This window comes from Colletotrichum spaethianum (assembly GCF_022836535.1).
Source record: "Colletotrichum spaethianum MAFF 239500 DNA, contig16, whole genome shotgun sequence".
In the NCBI taxonomy this organism is placed as follows: Eukaryota; Fungi; Ascomycota; class Sordariomycetes; order Glomerellales; family Glomerellaceae; genus Colletotrichum; species Colletotrichum spaethianum.
In genome coordinates, this window is record NW_026054786.1 from 121702 (window position 1) to 146906 (window position 25205).

The 25205-nt window shown below is 45.0% G+C and overlaps 6 protein-coding genes across 6 annotated transcripts; 4 read left to right on the plus strand and 2 right to left on the minus strand.

Moving 5' to 3' along the window:
- Window positions 1-210: 210 nt before the first annotated feature.
- ColSpa_06539 (uncharacterized protein) lies at window positions 211-2436 on the plus strand (the record flags this gene model as incomplete). The annotated part of the gene is made up of 1 exon (XM_049272751.1): window positions 211-2436. The coding sequence occupies one exon, from the start codon at window positions 211-213 to the stop codon at window positions 2434-2436; it is 2226 nt and encodes a 741-aa protein (XP_049128708.1).
- A 6230-nt stretch (window positions 2437-8666) lies between these two features.
- Window positions 8667-10096, minus strand: ColSpa_06540 (satratoxin biosynthesis SC1 cluster protein 4; the record flags this gene model as incomplete). The annotated part of the gene is made up of 3 exons (XM_049272752.1): window positions 8667-9159; window positions 9219-9690; window positions 10012-10096. The coding sequence occupies 3 exons, from the start codon at window positions 10094-10096 to the stop codon at window positions 8667-8669; spliced, it is 1050 nt and encodes a 349-aa protein (XP_049128709.1).
- Window positions 10097-13772: 3676 nt separating this feature from the next.
- Window positions 13773-14588, minus strand: ColSpa_06541 (short-chain dehydrogenase/reductase SAT3; the record flags this gene model as incomplete). The annotated part of the gene is made up of 1 exon (XM_049272753.1): window positions 13773-14588. One exon carries the CDS (start codon window positions 14586-14588, stop codon window positions 13773-13775), a length of 816 nt encoding a protein of 271 aa, XP_049128710.1.
- A 2881-nt stretch (window positions 14589-17469) lies between these two features.
- Window positions 17470-18945, plus strand: ColSpa_06542 (FAD-linked oxidoreductase ZEB1; the record flags this gene model as incomplete). Its single annotated transcript, XM_049272754.1, has 3 exons — window positions 17470-17593; window positions 17645-17787; window positions 17845-18945. The coding sequence occupies 3 exons, from the start codon at window positions 17470-17472 to the stop codon at window positions 18943-18945; spliced, it is 1368 nt and encodes a 455-aa protein (XP_049128711.1).
- A 363-nt stretch (window positions 18946-19308) lies between these two features.
- ColSpa_06543 (acetyltransferase aurG) lies at window positions 19309-20838 on the plus strand (the record flags this gene model as incomplete). The annotated part of the gene is made up of 1 exon (XM_049272755.1): window positions 19309-20838. One exon carries the CDS (start codon window positions 19309-19311, stop codon window positions 20836-20838), a length of 1530 nt encoding a protein of 509 aa, XP_049128712.1.
- Window positions 20839-21808: 970 nt separating this feature from the next.
- ColSpa_06544 (gluconate 5-dehydrogenase) lies at window positions 21809-22603 on the plus strand (the record flags this gene model as incomplete). Its single annotated transcript, XM_049272756.1, has 1 exon — window positions 21809-22603. The coding sequence occupies one exon, from the start codon at window positions 21809-21811 to the stop codon at window positions 22601-22603; it is 795 nt and encodes a 264-aa protein (XP_049128713.1).
- Between the last annotated feature and the right edge of the window lie 2602 nt (window positions 22604-25205).

The following is a 25205-nucleotide window of genomic DNA, read 5'->3' on the forward strand; positions in this document are numbered from 1 at the left end:
AGGCCGCTTCCGTCTGGGGTTACCGTTGAGCAGCCACTTCTTGGTCAACAAGATCCCTTTCATCGAGTTGGAAGCATCGACGACAACCCCGGTGGCTTAGAAGACCAACCTGATCGCAAAGTAAAATACAATTACATGATGACAACTCGGTCAATCAATAGCCCTAACGATAATGCAGACCAAAAACCCAACTTTGTCGACAACCCGAAAATGCCAAAGCCCATCACCCGCACGAATGCGAAGCGCTATTTGAACGGATGGCTTGTGCACATCCCCGCTTTGGTGTCAACTGCAGTCATCCTTTGGATCAGCATGGAAAAGTGGTTCTGGTTTCCGGAAGACGGCCCATGGGATGGCATTAGCGCCGATGTTATCGGAAATGTCCTACAATTCGCGGCCAAGATACATGAGCTTCTCGTTGTCGCTTCTCTCTCTGCTATTGCCATCTCTATGTTCCGCCGGCGGCTGGTTGGAAGAGGTGTGCGACTGGGGTTTTTGACAGGTGGATATCGAGTCGGTGATATCAACTACCTTCTATCCTCACCGTTCCGTCACCAAGGACTCGATGGCACAGTGCCATGGGAGATTTTTCTCGTTACCTACCTTGTCTTTGCTACGGTCATGTCCACCGTGGTCGGGCCTGCATCGGCAGTTCTCCTCGTGCCAACCTTGGGTTGGTTTCCACTTAAGCACGACCAGGCTTTCAGTAATCTTGAAATGCCCGTTTTGTACGATGCGAGTTTCGACGCGGTCAGGCCCGAAATCTTCGCCGACACGGAGCCCTGGAACGTGACAGGTTCATGCAAGAGAATAGACGGATTTTATTACGCTGGTTGTCCATCCGGAGGCTATTCTGAAATTTGGAACTGGGTTCAGACTTTTGGATCAACCAATTTGAACAACAATCTGACTTTCAACTACCCATCCACAGACCTCCGGCGCCATTTAGTTTTCACCCAGCCTGAAACTCACACATCAGAGGCGAATGACAAACCAACACTGCTCACCACTCCATCACACTTCTTTATGACGGTTATGGGCCTCTTCCAGAAATACATTGATGGGAACCCCGTAGGCGACGTATCTAGCGGCGCCCGTTATGAACTTAAAGCAAAGATCGACGGTTCCAATGATAATACCTCAGCGGATCGTTCCATCTACCAGCCATTTGTTCAGTCCAAATGCAGAGTCTACAACAAAAACAAGATCCTAAACACTAGCGAGGACATGTTACATCCTACCGAATACCTTAATTGCTTCGGCGACACTGAGTGCGAACGACTAAAGCACAGCCCACCAATAGTCAACAACGCATGGTGGAGAGGAGAAGAGAAGACAAACATACAAATAGCCCACACTTACTTTACAGCTGAAGATCCCAGCTCTGTTGTCTTTACGTCAGGGCAAGTTCCTCATCCGTATGGTCTCAGAGAAAAGGACCTCATTTACACCTGCAGCTTGACTGCCAGCTGGGTAGCTTCGAATTTCTCCATCGACCCAAAAGTCAGTGACGTTCTGATGTCCAGCCTCAACAAGAAGGAACGCATGAACGAAGTGTTTGAAAGTCCGATTTTGAACGATGGTTATATTATCCGATTCAATAAAGATTGGTTCCAATACCTTGTCCCGGAATTTAACATTACTTTCGAGGACGACGGCACGCGCACAAACAATTTCACCTCCGCCCTCTTGAAACTCGTTGAACTCTTCAGTATATATCCAGACAGAAGCTTCACCCCAGAAAGTTCCATTAACGACCGCAACACTACCCAAGCAGAGTTGTTCTTGTCCAAGGTATTCGGCGTCTATCTCACCGACGGCATCTCTCGAACAGGCTCGCAAAGTACAACGTATCTCAAAATCAGCGAAACCGCAGACCGTCTGGATTTAATCGAATTAGAAGCGCAGTATAGCCGTTCGAATGGATCCTTGTCAATAAGCGACGTAAATACTACCCACAGCTTGGTGGAGTATGACGGCGAGGAAATATTATACAATATGTCACTTCCACAAGTATACAGCGAAATGTTCCATGGTATGGTGCAATTCGACTTTGACGTTCAAAGATATGGGTATGGAACTGGCCGATCACGCAAAACTGTTACTTTTGCGCGTGCCATGATGTACATCTATCTCGCGAACGCCTCCACAGTTGGGTTCGCTCATGCTGTAGAGTTGACAGGTCGGGGCAGACGGTTTCGTGTGCTGAGCGTGGTCCCTTGGTCCGATCTACAGGATCTGATTGTCCTTGCACTCAAGACAACGCCTCCATCTGATGCCAATCTCGCGGACGCTGGTGCCGGAGTAACATCTCCAGAGCTATGGAAGAAGTCAGTGAGGGCAAGAGCGGACGAATACCATAATGTGCAGCTCGTGCTGAACGAAGAAACATTGACAGAAAGGCTCGATGTCACTGGAAAAGAAAAGTACTACTAAAGTGACGTTAGAGTGCAACTCTTCTTTTTGCTTCAGGGCACTTTCGCAGCATTTCTCGCTGGCAACTTGTTAATTGAGTTATTTGCGGATATGTTTGGGCAAAGTTTGGCCGATATAGCCAACATGAGCGACAGAAATATACGGGTTTGCTGCGTTGTAACATACATTTATTACTGGCAACTAGAAGTTTGCAGACAACATTACTACACTCTCTTGTTGCCACAAGTAGAAAACGTTTCTTTTTGTACAATGGCTCATGTGTAGCTTATAGGTGATTTATGTGGTGTTTGTTTTATTTTTTATGCTTCTTGTTTATACTCGGAGGCGATCGTCTAGCCATGATCAGTGTTACGGTTAGATATCTAACTTTCATGAGCTGTTGTAGGCTCTATGTTCTATAGCTGCTGACACGTGTATTCTCATGCGTCTACAAAGTATTCAGCTATTATTTAGCTTGATCTTCAACTAGAGAAACGATAACTAAAAAATCCTTATCAACAGCTTGATCTAGTTATCTTTATTTGTCTTATTGTGTATTACTTGCCTTTTTCGTTTGCTTGCTGTTTTATTGTGATGTTTGATGTGTTCTACATAGAACTTATCCTATAGCCACTGGGCGCTTGTAAGGCGACTCTGGTCCTGCTATGCTTGCTTGGTCGTAAATGTTTAAGGGTGAAAAGTTTAAAAAGCATGTTAAACCCATCAATGCTAGAGTCAACAGATTAGAGGACAGTTGACTTTCAATCGGTCTACAGCGAATCGCAAGTGGGATTAATCTGGATCGGAAAAACCTAGGTCTTGTTTGTCCGTGTTTAAATTTATTGGGCTTAATGGTTCATCGTGGCAACTTTCATGGCTTAGCATTTCTCTAGATTATTTGATGTATCTTAGTATTTGATCTAGGAAGGTTTGGTGATTGTGAATCTTGGCAACATGTTGCTGACTGCCAGTCATTCGTTGAACACCACTTTGCAGTCAAGGAATATTTCGCTGGGGGAGCTTCAGTCTGCATTTAGATGACTTTCCCGATCCTAACTGTGATTGTAGGGAATCCAGTAACTCCAACTCGCTCTGCTAATCCGACCCTGCCTTCTGTTGTTGTGCATCCCTTTCTGGGTACTGCAACGTCAGCGATCACCCTTGGCAAGGACTCCACCTTCCCCTGCTGTGTTTTATCTGTCTTTCCCCCTGAATTAACAGAGGATAGATGACAAGGGTCATGCGGCGTGGATGGAAGAAAGTTCTTTACAAAAGTTCTTTTTAGTTCATGTAATGGGCAAGATCCTTTTGATTTCAGTCTATTGGGTCTGGCAATTGCCAGCGAGAATTCGAATGTCAGACACTACAAACTTTGAGACAGCATAGACCCAACCAACGGATAAAAAAGTGCTCATTTTACACTTTTTGCCGCCTCGAGACGCCTTATAGAGCGAAAATGTACTCTTTCCAGGTCATTCATATCCGAAGAACCATTGCGCCACCATCAACCTCAAAGAAGTAAATAAAATAACTTTTCTACTTTCTCCTCAAACAGTTGTTAAGTCATCGTCTGAGCGTAGAAAGCCACGCGTTCGTGGTGATGACTTCCAAACTAGGCCGCCTTCGCGTGTTCGGTAACGTATTTTCGAAAACCCACACTCGGCTCCTGATTTTCTCTCTATTTCAGGTTCATACACCCCAATCCGATGCCAAACTGGCTGCATCTTTTTCGAGATGAGCGGGTGCATTCCCCATCAAACATGTATTAAAAGGTTGTAAGGAAATTTTCCAGCTGGATTCAGCAAGTTTGGGCCCTCACAGCGGCTTCTCAAAGTTGATGCTTAGTTCTCTGCTCACCGTGCTGAGGTGTATGACATGTTCGGTGAGCAGTGTTCATGAAAAGTCCTTAAGCAAGGCTGATGCACAAGCGTCAGGCGACAGAAATTAGGGGCAGGTTTCTGTGGAAATACCAAACATCATCTGCATGAAGCTCCGCCTAGCCGTGATAAACATGAATAGCATGACAACAGTGTCACCGCGCGCAACAACTATTGTTTGCGGAGATGTAATATAACCTGCTTGCATTCAAAGGCTTCTGCAGTCTCAATTGATCAAGTCAAACGCTGTCGAGGATGTCGGAATGCGCCACCAAAATGCGTCGGAGTAGAGCAGACGCAAGTCTTCAATTCCTTTTTCTGCAGCCAAAGCCCAAGGTTCTGTACTCAGGGACTCCGTCTTAGGTACCCGAAAGAAGCTACAGCGATATATGCCCTGCCTTGCAAGGTCGAAAATATGAGCTCGCTCTCGTCTTGTTTCAAGGGGCAGATCGAATCAAATCCTGGTGCAAGAATCAGAGAGCTATCTCTGTTCAAGCTCATTGTGTTCCTTCACTTTGGCATCTATTCAACCCTACGGGTCTGGCCGTCGTTTCTTGACGAGCTTTCATGTTGCAATAACTTTTCTAGCCAACAAAACCAAAAATATTATACAAGAACCCGCTCATTCAATACAAACAAGTGGCAGCGACTCTTCTAGGCCAGAGATTAGATTGCACCATTGCCATCAAGTGCTTAATATCACTGCCCCCGAACGGCAATGACTCGTGGTCAGGCTCCATGTCCCAATACAACGATTTCCAGAGCATGTACATCTACGTGTTGGAGCAAGTGCCAGTCAACGTGAGTCAATCAACTTTGATGCGATCCAAGTTGAGGCATGATGAATTGAAACGCGGTGCAGGGCCGATTTCATCGAACAGCCATTTCTTGGTATGTTGAACACAAACATTACTAACATACAGTGAACATCACTGAATAATATATCCGAGTCAGAGCTGCGGGACGAATGTCTTTACAAGGGGAAACCCGTCCACTGTAATATCATCCTCGATACTTTTGCGAAGGTTTTGTCAATTCGTAACATCTTCGACAAACCATACTGATTTGAAGACAACGAGCCGTTCGCTGAGGACACGATTATCGAGAATGATTTTCCGGGCAGGATAACAACCAAGAAAACAAGCAGGACGGTGGCAGATGCTTTCACAAAGGCCATTTGAAGAAGCTCACCGTCCTCATAGGTCTTTGCGTCACTCCTCGGCTTGAAGTAAAAGGTTATTGGAGGGTGACCGAAATTATGGGTCATCGCTTAAGTCGAACCCCAGTTGCCTTTGTCGCGACTTCAACTCGCCTCTTCTTAACAGTGCCTTGAGGGACAGCATCGCCGATCACGATGTTTTTGTACGCTAACGACTCCGAGTTGGCAAGTCTTCCGGGTTGTAACTCAACCACCCTGCTTCCCACGCAACCCCGCATACCACGCAGCCCAACAACGCGTCACCATAAAACCTACTCCTTTTTTCTAACTATCATAACATCTTCTATTTTACCCTAAATAACGCTATTTTTTAAGGATATCATTTTTACTATAAGATAAAGTAGTATAGTAAATATAAGCTATAGTAAACACTTTAGGATATTACTAATAGGCTTAGTATTTATAAAGTAAGTTATAAATAGAATATCTTAGAGGCAACTATATAATAACGTTTTTATAGTACTTAGTCTAAAAATACTACTTTTAGTAGACTATAGTAGTTATCTTAGAACTAAAAAGGTCTATTTACTAAATAGATATTTAAATAAGTTACCTTAAGCTTTATGTTTTATTATTAGTAAGTTAAAAGGCTAACTAAGTATATACTAAGTAATAAGTAATAACTATTTAGAAAAAAATAAATATAATAATTTTTTTATAAAAACTTATTTATTAGAACTTAGTAATATAAAGTAATTAATATTAAATAAATTAATAAAATAACTATTAATATTATTTAGAAATAGTTTTATTACTTTAATTTATTAATAATTTTATTTATTAAGCTAACTAATAAATAGAATATAAATAAGACTAGTATTTTTAAAAATAAAAGAAATAATAAGTTAATATTAGAATCCTTAAAGACTAAATATATTTAAAAAAAATAACTTAAATTATAAGTATAAGTATTTTTAATTAAGTATATTTCTACTAAAAAATATATACTTTTATTTTTTATTATATATAAGAATAAGTTAATTTAGTAATAATAGTTTTTTTTAAATCTTTAATTTTATATTAACTAAAAATTTATAATAATAGAGAATAGCTAAATAACTAATTAAAATACCTTAAAATAACTAAAAAAAGTCTTTATTTTTTAGATTATTTTAAAGGACCTTTTAGATACTAGACTACTAGTTCTAGATACTTATTATAGTTATATAATAATAGACTTTTTATAGTAATATTTCTAAAACTATATATACCTTTTATTTTTATTACTATATATATTATATATTCTTTAGCCTTTAGATTAATTAATATTTTAATTTCTTAAAGTAACTTATAAGAAGTATTTAAAGTACTTAAATATATAAAGTAATTTAATTATAATAAATAAAAAGAACTTTATAAACTATTATAAAAGAATATATTTAAATACTTTAATTATTTAAGTTATTAAAAATAATTAAAAATATATTAAGTTATAGCTAATTAATATAATATAACCTCTATTTAGCCTTTTTATATTTAAAGTATTAGTTAACTAGTTAACTAAATAGCTAAATAACTAGATAACTAAGTAATTAAAAAGTTAATAATAAAATAAAGCTATATTTATAATCTTATAGTTAACCTTATATAAGTCTACTAATTTTTAGTATTAGCTATACTTATTTAACTAGTTTATATAAAATACCTAAGAAATCTATACCTAATATTACCTATTTAGAAAGGTCTAAAAAGGCTAGGACTAATAGGCCTATAGACTAATAGTCCTAGAGCATCAAGCCTAGGTATTCTAGGCCTAGATAGATAATCAATAATAAAGTAAAAGAAAAAAGGTCTAAATAGACCTTAACATAATGTTCGCTAATATTAAGGATATCCGACGGGCACAAATTGCTACTGGCAAAGCAGAGAGTAGCACAAGTGAATCCAGTGGATCTGAATTATCTAGTAAAGCAGAAAGTTGCATCTAGGTAGGTGGTAGGGATAAGGAATAATGGATATTGTTGATGGGTATGGTGATATTGATGGGGGTTTGGGGCTGCGTGGTATGCGGGGTTGCGTGGGAAGCAGGGTGGTTGAGTTAACTTTGAAGTCAACAGCCTGACTATCCTTGCAAGAAAACGCCAGGGAACTGGCGGTGCAGTCAGTGAGGTATGATCCGACTCTTTTGACCTAACAATTTGGTCTTGTCCTGTTGTTCAGTCAAGTAAATTTGTATCTTAAATCAGAACGTTGGCATGTGCTATTTCTCCGGGGATTCGCTCTACTGTTTCGCACATGACGCGCTGAACAAGCTTTGAAGCGGCTGGCATTGTAGAGACAAGCTTTCCTCACAACAAACTCAACTTCGTTTCTAGCTCGTTTACATTTTTCCGAAAGGATCGGTCCTAAACGTCAAGCAACTACCATGCCGAGCATGAAGATTGGCAATGGCCATAGACTGGGCGTAAGACGCGGCCCAGACGCTATGCCTACCTGCCACTCAACTTCTATTGCGACGTTCTCTACGGAAATACTACACTGTAACTGATACCTTTTCCTTCTATTTCAGCTTGGAGGAGTACGTGTCAACTGCCCATCAGCGATGTCATGAGGATCCAGGGAGGCCCTTTCTGTTATGAGTGCAAATAATCTTTCGTTAACCCGCATATCAAGTCGCGAGGGCGTCTGTGAGTCTTAAAAGTGGCATACGATTAATGCAAAGCCGTAGTAAACCGGCATAGACGACGTCCATTGCCAACGATTATGCTTCAGGGGCGAACGTGTGTCAAAACTGAGTTAAACCGTAATTGCGGGAAAGTACTGTGCGTAGTATGAGGGGGCGTTGGTATTTGAGTTCGTCGACAAAGACTCTGCCTAGTCACTTTATTGATGTCTCCGGATAAAGTTTTGTGACCGAACTAAGGACAAGCGCATTTCCGCTTCTCTTAGCTTACGGGTCGAGCCCACCGCAACCGGCTATTTTGATGTTGAGTTTCCCAATGAAGTTTGTACATAGATGCAAGGAGAGGTGTCCGGGAACGGGAGAGATTTGGCGGGTGGAAACACTGAGAGACACACTCAGTAGTGCGGCTGGAAGCAATTTTATGATGACTCGCTCACACAGAGCAGTTAAGATAATATGATAGTATCAACATCAACAATGTGTATTTTGATAAAAAAGGACAACGGGTCCTTTAATCCAAATTCTAAGATATTTACATAGCCAAACGGCCATGGAAAGGTGAAGATACAAGACGGTCCTGCGACTCCTGGTCGTTTGATATCTTTATCAGTGACTTCTCGCTCGGCTTTGATGCAAGTCTCTTCGATTCAACCGCTGTTTTTGTCGACTTTGATAAACTCAGGGTTTCAGTGTACCATCTCGCATTTGAATCGTTGCCAAGGGCTCTGGACGGTTTTCTTGGTGAAAAGTCACGGAGCTCGGCGGTGGCCTCTTCGTCCTGGAGGGTGCTGAACCGGCGAATTTCTGAAGTGATTTCAACTTCTTTCGTGATGAAGATCTGGCCAATGTTTTTCTGAAGAGTAGGCCAGAATACTGGGAGCGAGGCGCAAATGGTGGCTAGATTGGTTTCGACGGCGGCGAGTACTATGGGGGTGCAGCCATACCAACTGGGATCGAGAGTCGGGTACGTTCCAGCTCTACTTTTAGAAATGCCGACGAGACGGAATATTCCAAGAACGTTAACACTAGCGAGTCAGCGAGTCAGATGGTGTTGAAGGAGGAAGTCTGGGCCTGGAAAACTTACAGCACACCCATGGCGAACAGACCAAACAGGCTCATCCGAGACTTCTTCCGAAGTCCAGCCCGTAGAAAAAGAGGAATGGGTATCGCAAATACAATAAGATCCAACGCCACATTAATCCCTACATGGCTTTCGAAGCTACGGGCGAAAACGACAGGGTCGCGAGAGCCAAAAGCCCATCGTGTTTCCGTCAACGAGAAAAAGTCCCAAAAGGCCGATACGGGAATGCACGGAACCCATGCAAGGAAGGAGTAAACAATACCCCAGATGGCCGTGAACACGATGAAGAAGATGGTTATGAATCGTGACTTGGTGCCGCGCTCGAACATTCGTAAGTACTGGAAAAGCAGAGCCAACTTGATAAGAGCAGTGGCCATGGGATACGCGCCGTTGCACACGTAGAAGGCCTTGATGAAGTTTTGCATGCCGTTGATTCCGAGCAGAATAAAGTGTTTTCCCAGCCCATACTCCGTAGCTATATTAGATGGGTCAGTGTCAATGATAGACGAGCAAAAGGCAGAGGACATACCGGCGCAAGTCGCAGCAGACAAAAGCAAACTTGTCAGCTATATTCAGAACGTTAGACATGGGCATTTAGAACCGCTTCACCCAATGTGACCTACCAAAGACAAGACAACGAAATAATCATCCCATCCTGGACACCGAAGAATGAAGTAGCGAACATAAAGTCGGTAGATACCACATATATATGCAAGAATCTGTGAAGAGTATTAGAAGGACCCGTTGAGATTTTCGATGCAGTGGGTGTCATTCACCAGAAAAGATATAACCATACCCAAGACCGTCGATCGCTTGTTGAGAGCGGGCTCAGGGTCACTGAGGTTGTCGGCCGTGCCGAGTAAGTCAACTATATTGACCATTGGCACCCAGTATGTTCGTAATCGAAGCAGTTGCCGTTCGCATCGCCCGGGGCCTTGATTTGCCGCAAGTCCACGTCCCGGCAGCGAGGGTGTTATCTCGCTTCCAACGTCTCAAGCGTCGTCGACCCAGCAGGAGTTGGGGGAACAACGGTTGGAACGACGTTGTAAGAGCGAGTGCCTGAATGAGGGAATAGAGAGGGAGGGGCGGCCGGGGGCGAGATAAATGAATTCAAGACTGGCAAACAAAGCCGCCAGATCTGAGATGAACCTGACGAGGGGGTGTTTGAGCACGTAGTAGCTTCAGAGGAAGCCAGAAAGTAGTGCGCGCCACGCTCTGCAGGGTCGATGTCCGGCTCTTAGAGAGGAAGCCGTCAGCACCAGGCCCCCCTGTACACGTGGGACTGCCACTCCGGAAGCGGTTGGGCTATGCTAGTTTAGCATTCATTTCCTGATAGGGCGAACTTGTTTCACTTGCCAGAAAAAGGCACTGGTTTGGCCGGTTTGGCACGGACTAAGAAGGTCGAGATCGCTGAGTGCCAGTGGGCATTGAAAAGGGCGAATAGACGGAATCAAGGTTCAAAGGGTATTGACTCGCGACAGGTCAGACAGGCAAAGTATGCTGTTTGTAACACTTGCCACGTCAAAAAAGAACTCTAGAGTATTGTCTCTCGCAAACCTCCCCTGGCACGCTGGGCTGCTGCTGGGACTAAACCTTGCGTCAGTCTATCCTCCAAAAGTTCTTTTTTGAACGGATGAAGGACTCCACAGTCCGATCAGCCGGTCAGAGTGCGAAGCTGCGAAAAAAAAACCCCTTGAACAATCGAAACTAATGCTAAACATACGGATACGTAATTCACGAACCAGTCAAGAACACTTCATGGCCGCTATGGAATTCTCTGTTTTCTTCTTTGCTGCACGTCTTTTCTTCTCTTCATTCTCTGCAGCGTTCTGGAGACTGAGCGTGCATAATGCTGATACGCGAGGACGAATCTGGCACGACGTGCATTCCCCCCTCACCTGTTTCCTTTCGCAGTTCCTCGCGGAATCGCATTCCTCGGATTCTCAAATGCACACATCAGAAATCAAAAACGGCCGTCCGTGCACGCCGATCCCCTTGGCCTCTTTTGGACCCCAATGCAACGTGATTCCGCAACACACCGGCTTCAAGGATAATATTCTCCTCCTGGGAGCTGTGAATTAAAGGAACGTCTGGGGAGAGGCACCACGGGAAACATTGATGGGACGAATAAGACACCCGCTGCGGTCGTGCGCCGGCTCCCCTGTAGCCTACCTGTTCAAATAAGGGGTATTGGCGAATCAGCATCCTGGTATCTGAGGAGGGTTCGCTCAGACAACCAGCCCAGCGAACTGCGGCGTCGGACCGTCCGGGGGCCAAGAACGAGCCAGGTTTCTCCTTAGAGCCCATCCGTCAAAGATCTACGGCTATTGCTCGAGGTGGAGACAGCCCGATGACAGTTCGTCTTCTGTACTAAGACCGAAAGTCTTCATCGCATCCGGATCTCGCACCTTTATTCCCATTCTCGCCTTCGACTTTCTTTTCTTTCATCGCCGGAAATGTGGTCCCAGCTTCTATCACGCAACAAGACAAGCTTCCACGGATGAGACATGGTGAGGGGCCGCTGCTGATCGACGCCCACTCAGAAGATCTGGCCAGGGCTTTGGCCGCCGGAAGAAGCATATCATATTATCTAGCTAGCACCGACTCGGCCCGGAAGGTGACCAGTAACGGGTGGCTGAAAAGTCGTCAGTCGAAGACGATGTGTGATGATTTCCAGCTGATGTGCAAATGATTTTCAGACGAGCCGGTCTGGCTCCAATGTCGTTTAGCATCACTGTAAGCACATTCAGTGGCTTTGTTGCGCTGCAGCGAAAGCTCAGCCACAGACTCCAACTTAGTATAATGTTGTGCCAGCCACTACAGCACCGTTCAAGTCCATCCAGATGAAACGGGCCGAATCCCACAAAGTGGCATCATATCAAGTCAAAACAGCTCAGTACCGTCTCGAGTTCTGAAATAATCAAAGCATGAACCTATCGTCATTGTTCCTTTGAGACTTGAGAGGGCTGGTGCAGCGATCCGGCACATACAGAATACTGTGTTGCATCACCAATGGTTGTAAGTCCATAGGAATCGGAAGGTGCATGAGTGTAGGACCCAAAGACCTTTCCAGAGAACGGTCTTAGGGGGCGACGCGGGTTGCCAGGCTAGTTGGCATGCTGTTTACTTCATGAGTATTGCATTTCGCACGTGGTGCATGCTGACTACATCTGCAATGCCTAATCCTAGAAAACGTTAACAGACCCTGGGCAAGTCTTCTGCGGCGTCTAGGTAATATCAGAGAACCTTCGGTATCACGAGTGCCACTCCCTCCGTTAGGGTAATGTTTCGATAGTATGCTTTTCGAGGATAGGCCCTTGAAGGCTTCTGGGCTAATTTGAGCCGAGCAAAACGAATATTGAGGTTAACACATAGCGTTTCGCTGAAGATTACGATTCTGATGAAAGGAAACCTTGAATACCATGACCATTTGCCACGTCTCAAGATGCTACCCACAAAGCAGCGTCGTCGTCTGCAGCAAGCCACACGGCTAGTGCTCTGCATAGTGGGCTGCCGATGCCACGCGACTGCACTGCATCATGTCATTTTGACTCCACCAAAACATCAGCCTCACCAACTATTACACAATATAGTGTTTCTCGTTGCCATGTTTAAGGATTTGGAGTTATGGAGGGCCGGTGGTCGCTGGCCAAAGCGCTATTGATCTCCGGCAAGGATGCGGTCTGGTTCGTTCCCATAGCGTTGGGGGCTAATTAGCAGCGGCTTAGTAGGCCAGGCCGAAAGAAGTGGGCGTATCGTTACGAGAGAGTTGGCTTGCTTTCGGCAGGAAAACACCTTTTGGGAATGAGGTCGTGCCTCGATGAGTCAAGTCGCGGATGGGAGGGCTGCATCGGGTATCGGCGATGAGCGTTGTGCTGGTGTGGCCCGGTGTCCTGGTAACACAGCGCCAATGGCTTTGTTGCTAACTCACCACTTACGAAGAGTCGGCGTTCGGAAGGCACTGGTCCGCATCTCAACTGTCAGTACCACGTGTGAGGGAGACGGGGACGGCGTCGCGGAATAACCAGCGCTCAAACAGGCGTAAATAGGACCGGACTAGAGACGCCAGCAAAGAGTATGGCAATAGCCTGGTGCTCGGCGTGGAATCGAGCATTACAAGTCGGGTGTGTTTCAATATTGGCGTGGACATCGTTAGCAGAATGAATCAAGGTGAAAGGCTCTTCGCGGGACAGCGCTGCGGGAGAAGGAAAGAAAATGGGGATTGCAGATTAATGATTAATGCCTTCGCTATCGACGGAAGGTTCATTAGTCTGAAGCTTCAGACTATCTTTTGTTATCGAATACAGTTTCATTCCTTTTTAATCCATTGAACCCCTGGACGATAAGTTAATGTCTGCCAATTGACTAGCTGTGAAGCCATCGTTGACACACAAGGATTATGCTGAGGGAGATCTGACTGTTTGAGTTCCACTTCGACTCGGCCCGTAGCCGAAAAGGCAAGTGACTCAGCTCCACCCAGGGTGCACCCTTCCAGCATCAAGAATGCCAATCCACAAAGTCCCCATCAATCAATTCGCCTCGAGGAGACCTCAGTCCTTACTTCAACAACTTGCCACCATCAACATGGAGCGTTGTTCCAGTTACGAAGTAGTTCCTCATCAGTGACAGGTAGGTCTCAGCCAAGTCCTCCGGGTCCCCGATCCTGTTCAGCAACGACGTGCTTCTGAACATGTCCCGCACGACCTCGGGATCGGCCTTGAGATCCCCAAAATTCAAGTTATCAAAGGCAAACGCCATGAGCTCCGTCTGCGTTGCCCCGGGCGAGACGAGATTGACTCTCACGGGCGCCATGTCGACCGCAAGCCCTCTCGCCAGCGCATCTTTGGCCCCGCCAATAGCCGCCAGCACGGCCCAGCCCTGCGAGGGCTTGTACGTGGCTGCGCCGCCGGTGATGGTAAACGAGGACGTGTATTCTTTCTTGAGATACTTGGAGGCTACCTTGGCAAGGACTACAACGCCAGGGAAGCGAGAGCTGCTGGCCTCCGTTATGCGCTGGGGAGTCGCGTCTTGCAGCGTGAGCGAGGCATCAGGGGCTTCACCAGCCGTCTCGACAACGTGGTCAATCTTGTCTTGGTTTTCATTGGTGGCAAAATCAAAGAGCCTCTTGATGCTGGTCTCGGACTCATCGCCGTGAAGGTTGACGACATGGCCGCGAATGCGACCCTTGGCGTCGGGGTACGATTCCATGAGGCGCTTGATGGTTTTGTCGACTCTCTCCTGACTTCGGCTCGCGACAACGACGTTGGCGCCAAATTCGACGCTAGCCTCAGCAACTGCGAAGCCAATGCCTGAAGTTCCGCCAACGATAAGAACTGACTTGCCCTCGAGCTTGTTAGTGTACTTGTGTGCCATTGTGAGCGTTGGGGGATTGATAACGGATGGCTGGCAAAGGAAGTATGGAAGATGTTGAGAAACTGGTTCTGTGAAATTTAAATAAAATCTTCGAGCTTCCACTTTGACTTGGTTTCATATCCCTCAATCGAGATCCTCGGCATCGCTATATTCGCCTCATAATGGCCCAAAGACACCACAACCACTCGGGCTAGCCCTCCGTCGTACAGCTTCAGTCTGACGTCCAATCAACATGTGGATCCTAACCCCGCAATTGTGCATTGCCCAACAGAATGTCGTCTCTCAAAGATCCGGGGTGACCGTTTGGAACGTCATTGGTCTCGTGAAATCCGAAACTGGCTAGAGAGTTGCGGATTCAAAAAGCCTCGAACGTCCTTCTCACTCAGATTGAGTGCAGACGAGGGTTCACCTCGTCGTTCGTCACACGACGGCTAAACTGATTTGCTAACCAACAATGGCGGTGTAACAGCTGACGGACCAAGCTCTGTACGTATTTTGCTGTTTGCGATTATGAGCATCACTCGGTTGCTCGTTACACCCATCTTTGGCATTTCGAGCTCTCAATTTCTCCTTTAACTCGTTGCAGTACCGTAAGGAGGTTGCACCCGAATCCGAACTTGGGCTTCAAGTGCCACTTGCATTAAGATGACGCTGGGGACTTTGAACGACACCACAGGAAAGCTCGAACTTCATGCATATCAAAAGCATGAAGTACTATTGCTTTGTTCCATTCTGCTACAAAAAAGAGACCTGAATATTTAGCATTGATTACCTGCCTGGGCCATCCTGATATAATATTCTGATTGAATCAGCTAGTAAATGGACCTTGAAATCGGGCGTCTGCGATGTTGCACCTTGAATTTCGAAGTGCTATGGTCAGGAATATGGCCAACATCGAATGATATCCCACACTCTACTTGTTTGTATGCTGCCAATGGCCAAAGGGTCTAAAAGATGACCATTCTCTGGGTTGTGTTCGGCCATGTAATATTAAATAAATCGTCCCTTAGTAGCATTGAATTGACCAGGTCATCTGAGTGAGATTGTAGTAGCCTGATACCCCGTGATCCAACTCTCGCCTTAACTTTAATATGCGGACAAGATGTGAAATGGTCCGCCAACTCGTCTCCAGCCAGCCCTACCAAAGGTCAACAGAATCTTAATCCGCTCCCAAAAACTTTGCGCAGAAAAATATGAACGTTTTCGCTATCAGTATAACTTCCCCCTTTCAACTACCTTCTGCTTCCCAAGCCTTAAGCCATTCCCGACGACTATTTTGTCTATATACATCGAAGAATCTACTATGCCGGCCACGAATTCCATCTTCCTTTACGGAAACTGGAGGCGACCAAGCATGCTCTACGTTCTCCTCCACGGCAGCCCCAACCCCCCTCGAGCCATTACGAAGAGATACCATTATCGACAAGCCACTCTCTGCGATGATCCCCGTCAGCCTTCCACTTCCGGTCGCCGAGGTGCGAGCATGGACGGGGTCTATGTCACTGGGCTAACGGGGGCGGAAATTGCAACGATGGACGGGTTCCTCGCCGCCGAGGGATGCAACCGACACGAAGTCATGGTTCAAATCATCTGCTGTTCCGGACACGACCATACGAAGAAGGCATTTGTCTGGTTTCCATCGAGGCCGCCCAACGAAAACTTCCATTCATGGATTGTAGCTCCCCATTCAAGGCCCAATGGTGGCGCCAATAGAAACACCCATCGTTCCAACTCGGGAGCTACTCAAGGACATATCAACTCTGCACTTAACGGAGCTGCCGATGCTGCTTAAGATCAGACGATTTCAAGCCCACACAAGGACTACAGCAGCTCGGAATGACGTAAAGGCTCGGTGTTTTTTGGAAGATGGGTACAGCGGTTGATTGGCTCAATTCTGCGGTAATTATTCTGTTGTTTTACAGGGAAAACGATTCTTTCCGAGATATTTCGGGCGTTTCTAGGCAATTCATCGTCATTTGCATCAGAGCCCAAAAGTTTTGGAGCTTCTCTTGGTCATTCTAAATGGTAATACCTCGAGCTAGCGCAAATAATTAATCGACAGAAGGTCGGGGGGTCGGCTTGAGGAAAATAGCAAAGTCAAGAAAATGGAAAGGCCGACATGCATTTCTGTTATTGGGCCTTCGTGACATGGCCCATTGCAGCTTTTAGCAAAGAACCACTTGTCTAATGCAACCTCTACTGCAGACTCCTCTCAAGACCCAGTCAACCATGTACGGATAAGCAAATAGGCGGTCTAGATAACAATATAGTTTGGTTCTGCTACGCTGACATGCTACGTTGATTCCATCTGATTATAGCGAAGATCGCCGTCTTGGCTCAGAGACTCTGGAGAGCGAGGCTAGTGAGCGCGATCTTCTGTGCAACGCCGGCGATCCCCCGCACTTGGACCTGCTCAATGAAGATTTTTGACACGGCATCGTTTCTCATAAATGCGAGCAGAAGACCTACTTCGGTTCCCTCTGAACATGAGATGGACAGGTACTGCATAAGGCGCGCACTCTCCTAACATACAAGATCAGCCATGGTGCACCGACTCTCAACGCTTCTTTACGCCGTGGCGGCCTTAACCGATAATGCGTCGGCACTGCGTTGTAAGGTCTATCCCTCCGACGCCACCTGGCCCTCTGATGAAGCTTGGGCGTCGCTCAATGAACGCGTTGACAACCGTCTCCTCAAGCCGCGCCCACAAGCAGCGGTATGCTACAATGGCCCCGAATACGATGCGGCTGCCTGTGCCAAAATGTCATCCAATTGGACCAACTCATACATCCACCTTGATGACCCCATCGAGATGTTTTCGCCCGTCTATCAAGGTCTAACTTGTCTGCCACCGAATATCTATGACTCGGGGAATTGCACGATGGGCGGCTTCCCATGGTATGTCATCAATGCGACTACGCCGCAGCATGTGCAGGATGGTGTCAAGTTTGCCAAGGAAACAGGCGTTAGACTTGTGGTCAAGAACACCGGACATGATTTCTCAGGTAAGTCGGGTGGTGGGGAGTCACTGAGTATATGGACACATTATTTAAAAGGTATCGAGTATGTTGAGGAGATTGTTGATGAAGTTGAGGGGTACTCCGGTCCCGCATTCAAGTGTGGTACCGGCGTACAAGCTTTCGAGATCTACAAGGTGGCTTCGGAGTATGGCAAGGTCGTTGTTGGTGGCGAAGGACAGGTATGTTCGTAGAGAAACACTTGAACCAGATGATCCAGAGACTGAGAATCTTCCTAGACAGTAGGAGTTATGGGAGGCTACATTCAAGGCGGCGGCCACAGCCCCCTTAGCTCTATTTATGGCACGGGAGCAGACCAAGCCCTTGCATTCGAAGTCGTCACGGCCGATGGCGAGTTCGTCACGGCAGACCACACTCAAAACTCGGATCTCTTTTGGGCTCTTCGTGGCGGTGGTGGTTCAACCTTTGGTGTTACGACCTCGGTCACAGTCAAAACCTTCCCGGATGTTACTACCACCGCCTCGGCTTTCAAGTTCTCAACGGCAGATGGTAGCTCCAACGAGACCTTTTGGGCCGGTGTGCGAAGCTACTTCGACTCCTTCATCTACAATGCCGATAACGGCACGTACGCATATTTTTTGTTGCTGCACAACAACCCGAGCCCTGGAAACTTTCTCTTCCAGATGACACCTTTCTTCGCGCCAAACAAAACGGCGGAGGAAGTCACTACCCTGTTGAGTCCGTGGTTCAACGAGCTTCGGAACCTTGGGATAAACTTTGTTCCCAACATTACACAGTATAATAGCTTTTACCCTGCGTGGCAAGACTTCTTCCCACTTGAAGTGATCGAAAAGGTCAACGTGCAGAGCGGTTCCCGTCTCTTTCCGCGTAAAAACTTTGAAGATGAGGAACTTAAGCAAGCCACTTTTGACGCCATCCGAGAATCACTCGAGACGAACCACATATTTGTGGGATTCAACATCAAAGCAACCAGTCCAGATGACCCGGATAACGCAGTCAACCCCGCCTGGCGCGAAAACATCCTCTTTGCGCTCCAGTCTGTCAGGTGGTCAATCAACGCGACTGCAGAGCAAATTTTGGAGGTGCGCAAGGGTTTCACTTTCGGAGATATGCAACGATGGCGGGACGTCTCTCCAGGTGCCGGCTCATACCTTGCTGAGTCGGACAGAATGGAGCCAAACTTCCAGCAGTCGTTTTACGGAGATAGCAAATACCCACGTTTGTTGGAGTTGAAGCGCAAGTGGGATCCGGAGGATGTTTTCTATGCGGCTACTGCGGTCGGCAGTGAATTTTGGACAATTCACACGGCGGACGGGCTTCCTCATGAGAATGGCCGACTATGCCGTATCGGGAAGTGAGAGTGCAGGCATAACATTCATGACACCGAGATTAACGTAACATCCCTTCTTGTAAGCCTTAATATGACTCCACGTATGTCTAGGTTCATGAATAGTTTGTTTGTTTAACAGGGTTCAGCGATGGGCTGTTGAGCTTGTCGCATCCGTGGCGTGGGATCAAACTTTAGCCTTCGTATTGGACATCTTCTGTCCGCAATCTGTGAAGAGTTGGGCGCTACATATTGCTACATATGGTCTATTTCTGCCAAAGAGTTATCAGTGCAATGCTCTTTTCTTTCGTATCGTCGTCCGTCATGCAGGCAAATGTCCTGAGAATATACAGCAGCTCGAAGTCGACATCATTTTACATCACAGCACCGCATCATGGAATCTGTGCAGGGCATGGAAGCGGTGGGGGCGTTGAATCCCATGGAATTCCAATGGGATGATACATGGAACTCGACACAGTACGACTTCAACAACTACACCGACTACTATTCGTACAACAATTACGGCAACATGGGTTCCCTCGAAGCTCTGTATACCTTCTTCGTTTGGGAGACCTGGATATCGATCAAAATTTTGGTATCTAAGAAACTGATCTACCCAGTCTTTCTCTACACCCTCAGCGTAGCTTGTATAGCCATTGCTCTTAACGTCAGGGAGTGCTACCGAGCAGCTTGGGTCACCACCTCCATTGCCATTGGGGTTGCTATCATCCAATCTATCACCGAGACGGATTTTGTATACGTAGTCAAGGACACCATGGTCAGGCTCATCCTCGTTCACAATATGGGTGCTGTCGTCATGATTCTGTGGGAGAAGTTCTGTCTCACAGAGGAGCAGAAAAGGCTACCCTGGGGACGACGTGCCATCGCCACGTACAAGATCATGTGGAATTCAAGATTCGTCAACACCTCCCGACCCGCTCCTATCTTCCATCTGTTAAAAGCAGACGAGGAGCGTCAAAACATAATCCTTTGCGCCGCCACCGAAATGGACAACGATAAGGAACTCAACAATAATACCGCTCTCGTTGATCGGCACGATGACCACAACGGCGACTTACCTTACATCAAAGCGACATGGAATGGTGCGTGTGAAGTTGGCCATCGTGCCTGGGACTATGCTAGCTGGCCTTTTGCCTGTCTCTGGAAATGGCTCAGCCCCAGGAATCGCTGGATCATAACAACAATCGCAATAGTCACGATTGTCTGGGTTCTAGATCGCATAATCGACCAAATCGCGCAGGTAACCATCGGCTTCAACTGGGATGATGTTGAACTTCACAAGATTCATTTCTTCCGCCGTCTGAATGAAGTCACCTCCCGCGAGGTCGTTATCCGCTGCTTCTTCGCTTTCCAGGCAGTTTGGGGTGCCTACGCATTCTACACTATGATTCATTCCTCCATCGCCATCTTCTTTGTGGTCCTCCACATTGACGAGCCCGAGGAATGGCCCCCGGTTTTCGGCGACATTCGCCAGGCCTGGAACCTCCGTCGCTTCTGGAGCAAGTATTGGGATCGTCTGATTTACCGTGCCGTTAACGGTTTCGGCGAGATGTTCATGACCACCATCGGCTTAGGTCAGCGCCCGTTCCGCGGAAAGAAGCGTTGGCTACTCAACGGGCTCGTCTTCGCCATCAGTGGCATCTTTCACGGGTTTACCGACTACTTCTCTGGCATCCACTGCAGCTACATGTGGGAGATCTGGTGGTGGAACATGAATTTTGTTGGAATTGTTGGTGAGACAGCACTGCTCTACTGCCTCCAGACATACTTCCCTCGTTTCTACCACAAGATGAGCGGCAAGGCTGGAAAGACCCTTGGGTTTGTTTGGGTGTTCGCATGGCTATTCTGGGCCGCTCCGAAGAACCAGTTTACTGCTATGCATTGCCTGCCTCAAAACCGTTAGAGGAATGAAGTGTACTCTTGAATGGTATACACGGTTTCCTGAAACATGGCTGGCGTTGGGATATTCCCTCGGTTACTGCCATGCTGTTCTTCATTTACTTGGAAGTTGGCAAGACAGGTTTGACGCACCCACAACTTCTATAGCCAACCAGTTACATGTAAATATATTTTCATTCTTTTTCCAGACTCTCGATGGCTAGCTTGCTACTACCGGACTGGTTTTATTGTTGCCAGCTGCTTCTCGACGGATGGGCGCCATCAATTGCGCTAAGCTGGCGCTATCACAAAGGTTACTTCCCTCACGACAAAGCCAGTCACTGAACAGCCTGCTTCTTGGGTAGCCTTAGTCCGAATCATGAGGTTTTATACCCTGAGAAATGCCGAGCAGGAATAAAATAACTATACGTGACAGTGGTCTTAATTGCAACAATTTCTCAACTGAGAGGGCTGATTCATCTTTTGTCTTTTGCAACAGTGCCTTAGCCCTGTTCATGAAGTCACCCTACCCCAATCGCCAACCCCTTCTTCAATCCACTAGCTTACTCCTAACGCAAGCTTCCGCTCATGCATGCCAACCCCTCCCTCCAACTATCCTGCAAAAGCGGTTATTTTGGATGGAGGGTGCAGGCCAAAATACATCACGTGTGAAAATGCTCGAGTAATAAGTCGTAGAATGTCGACCGTCGCTGTCCTAGCAGGTTTAAGGCTCTTGGAACGCCGGTAGCTGCATGTGAGATACCCCGCCTTGGATTTCATATTTCGGTCTGGCCTAGAATACAAGTTGTTCGTATTCCGCCAGCCATGGACATTTAGTCACTTCAGCATTTTGTCGTTCGAACCCCTCATTGTCGGGTGTTCATCTCAAATCACCACATCATCAGGCCACCCTTATCTCTTGCTTTCGAGGAGTATATGAAGTAAAAAAATATTACGCTCTGCTTCCAACGACGAGAGATAGATCACTACAGAAAATGGCTAGGAATTTGAGCGCCCTACCAGCATATCTGACCCGTTTGTTTAGTCTCGCAGGCAGGACAGCCGTCGTCACGGGTGGCAGTTCAGGCATAGGCAAGGAAATTGCGCTCGCCCTTGGGCAGAGCGGTGCAAGTGTCATACTCATCGCGCGCCGAGCGAAGCCTCTCACATCAACTATCGAGCAACTCACCCAGCTCGGTGTACCTGCGACATCAATAACAGCAGACCTCTCCAATCTTGCAGACCTCAACCACGCCAGCGCCCGCATCAAATCTGCTCACGGGGTACCTGATATCTTGGTCAACGCTGCTGGAGTGTCCCATCGCCCACCCATGTCGCGGATAACGCAAGGAGACTGGGACTATACCATCGCGGCAAACCTTACGGCGCCATTCGCACTAGGCCAGGCATTCGGACCAGGGATGGCTGAACGCGGAAGCGGCCGCATAATCAACATTGTCAGCCAACAATCATTTCGCGCCTTCAATAACAGTGGCGCCTATGGTGCTGCAAAAGGCGGTTTGGTATCGCTTACACGCTCTCAGGCCGAGGCATGGTCGCGAAGCGGGGTTCTGTGTAACGCTATCGCCCCGGGACTCGTAGAGACGCCGATGACGGAGGAGGTGCTCGCTGAGCCGGAAACAGCGGGAGCACATGCGGCACGTACGATGATCGGAAGGAACGGTGTGGTAGAAGATTTTGCCGGGGTTGCAGTGTGGTTGGCAAGCGATGCGAGTGCTGCGGTCACAGGGCAAACGATCTTCGTTGATGGGGGATACTCAGCTACTTAGCAGAGCGATCTTTCGTGTAGGGATATCCGCATTCATAGCGTTGTGTTTTATCTCATTAGGTACGGCCTACGAAGACGTGAGTAGAAAGTAATGCATGGAATGTCTCTGCCAATTGCTGAAAGCTATGTATCGAAAGCACAATATCCCTAGGCACTTTATGCTTAAATTATCAACAGACAGTTTTCGATCTTGGAACTCGAAACCAGACGCCGAATACTCACGTCTCAGAGTTATTATAAACCCACTTTGCGGCTTGACCAAGCATGAGTGCATAGCGATTGAACATACCCGTTGTAGTTGAGTTTGATCAAGAGGCCCTGGTAGTAGGTAAGTCTTTCGTCGGTCGAACGTAAGCTGAGTTAATCTGGCTCGCGAAGATTGATAGTCAATCATCATAACAACGACAGATTTGGTTACACAGCACATTGGCTCTACTAATTATTCTATATCTGACCTTCTATTTCGAAAATGATATGGATCTTGAAAGCGGTTAGCCGCCACTATTCAACACAAAATCTTTGGCCATGCCCAAGAACTTTCAGACAAGGGGTTGAAAGTTCACGAGGGGAACAGATTAAATATCTGATTAGGACTCACTATCTGGAACGTGACGCTACCTCGAGAAGTCCATCTGCAGGCGCCTGTCATACCACTCTCCATCTGTCGAAACCCTCGAGCCAGTAATGCCTCGTGGACACAGCCAGGAACGAGCTACCATGCTGCGACCCTTCCTACGATGGGCTTTTGCGCGATATTCTCCGACGATGACTGCGATATCCTAGCTGGGACTGACCTAGTAGATGCTGAAGTGGAGATGATGGTCTTGAGTGCAGGGTTCGTGCCGCCCAAGAATGTTCTACTCCGTAAAGAACGGATGGGAGAGCAGGTCGATCGCCGGCATCCGGTAACTCAACCACCCTGCTTCCCACGCAACCCCGCATACCACGCAGCCCAACAACGCGTCACCATAAAACCTACTCCTCTTTTCTAACTATCACAACATCTTCTATTTTACCCTAAATAACGCTATTTTTTGAGGATATCTTTTTTACTATAAGATAAAGTAGTATAATAAATATAAGCTATAGTAAGCACTTTAAGATATTACTAATAGGCTTAGTATTTGTAGGGTAAGTTATAAATAGGGTATTTTAGAAGTAACTATATAATAACGTCTTTATAGTATTTAGTCTAGAAATACTACCTTTAGTAGACTATAGTAGTTATTTTAGAACTAGAAAGGTTTATTTGTTAAGTAGATATCTAAGTAGGCTACTTTAGGCTTTATGTTTTATTATTAATAAGTTAAAGAGCTAACTAAGTATATACTAAGTAATAAGTAATAACTACTTAAAAAAAAGTAAATATAGTAATTTTTTTATAAAAACTTATTTATTAAAACTTAGTAATATAAAATAGTTAATATTAAATAAATTAATAGAGTAATTACTAATATTATTTAAAAATAGTTTTATTACTTTAATTTATTAGTAATTTTATTTATTAAATTAATTAATAAATAAAATATAAATAAAACTAGTATTTTTAAAAATAAAAGAAATAATAGGCTAATATTAAGATTCTTAAAGACTAAATATATTTAAAAAAAAATAACTTAAATTATAAGTATAAGTATCTTTAATTAAATATATTTTTATTAAAAAATATATATTTTTATTTTTTATTATATATAAAAGTAAATTAGTTTAGTAATAGTAGTTTTTTTTAGATCTTTAACTTTATATTAGCTAAAAATTTATAGTAATAAAGAATAGCTAAATAACTAATTAAAATACTTTAAAATAGCTAAAAAAAGTCTTTATCTTTTAGACTATTTTAAAGAACTCTTTAAATACTAAACTACTAGTTCTAAACGCTTATTATAGTTATATAATAATAGACTTTTTATAATAATACTTCTAAAACTATATATACCTCTTATTTTTATTACTATATATATTATATATCCTCTAGCCTTTAAATTAGTTAGTATTTTAATCTCTTAAAGTAACTTATAAAAAATATTTAAAGTACTTAAATATATAAAGTAATTTAATTATAATAAATAAAAAAAACTTTATAAATTATTATAAAAAAATATATTTAAACGCTTTAATTATTTAAGTTATTAAAAGTAACTAAAAATATATTAAGTTATAACTAATTAATATAATATAACTTTTATTTAGTTTTTTTATATTTAAAGTATTAATTAACTAATTAACTAAATAACTAAATAGCTAAATAATTAAGTAATTAAGAAGTTAATAGTAAAATAAAGCTATATTTATAATCCTATAATTAATTTTATATAAGTCTACTAATCTTTAGTATTAGCTATACTTATTTAACTAGTTTATATAAAATACCTAAGAAATCTATACTTAATATTACCTATTTAGAAAGGTCTAAAAAGGCTAGGACTAATAGGCCTATAGACTAATAGTCCTAGAGCGTTAAGCCTAGGTATTCTAGGCCTAGACAAATAGTTAATAATAAGGTAAAAGAAAAAGGGTCTAGACAAACCTTAACACAATGTTTGCTAATATCAAGGATATCTAACGGGCACAAATTGCTGCTGGCAAAGCAGAGAGTAGCATAA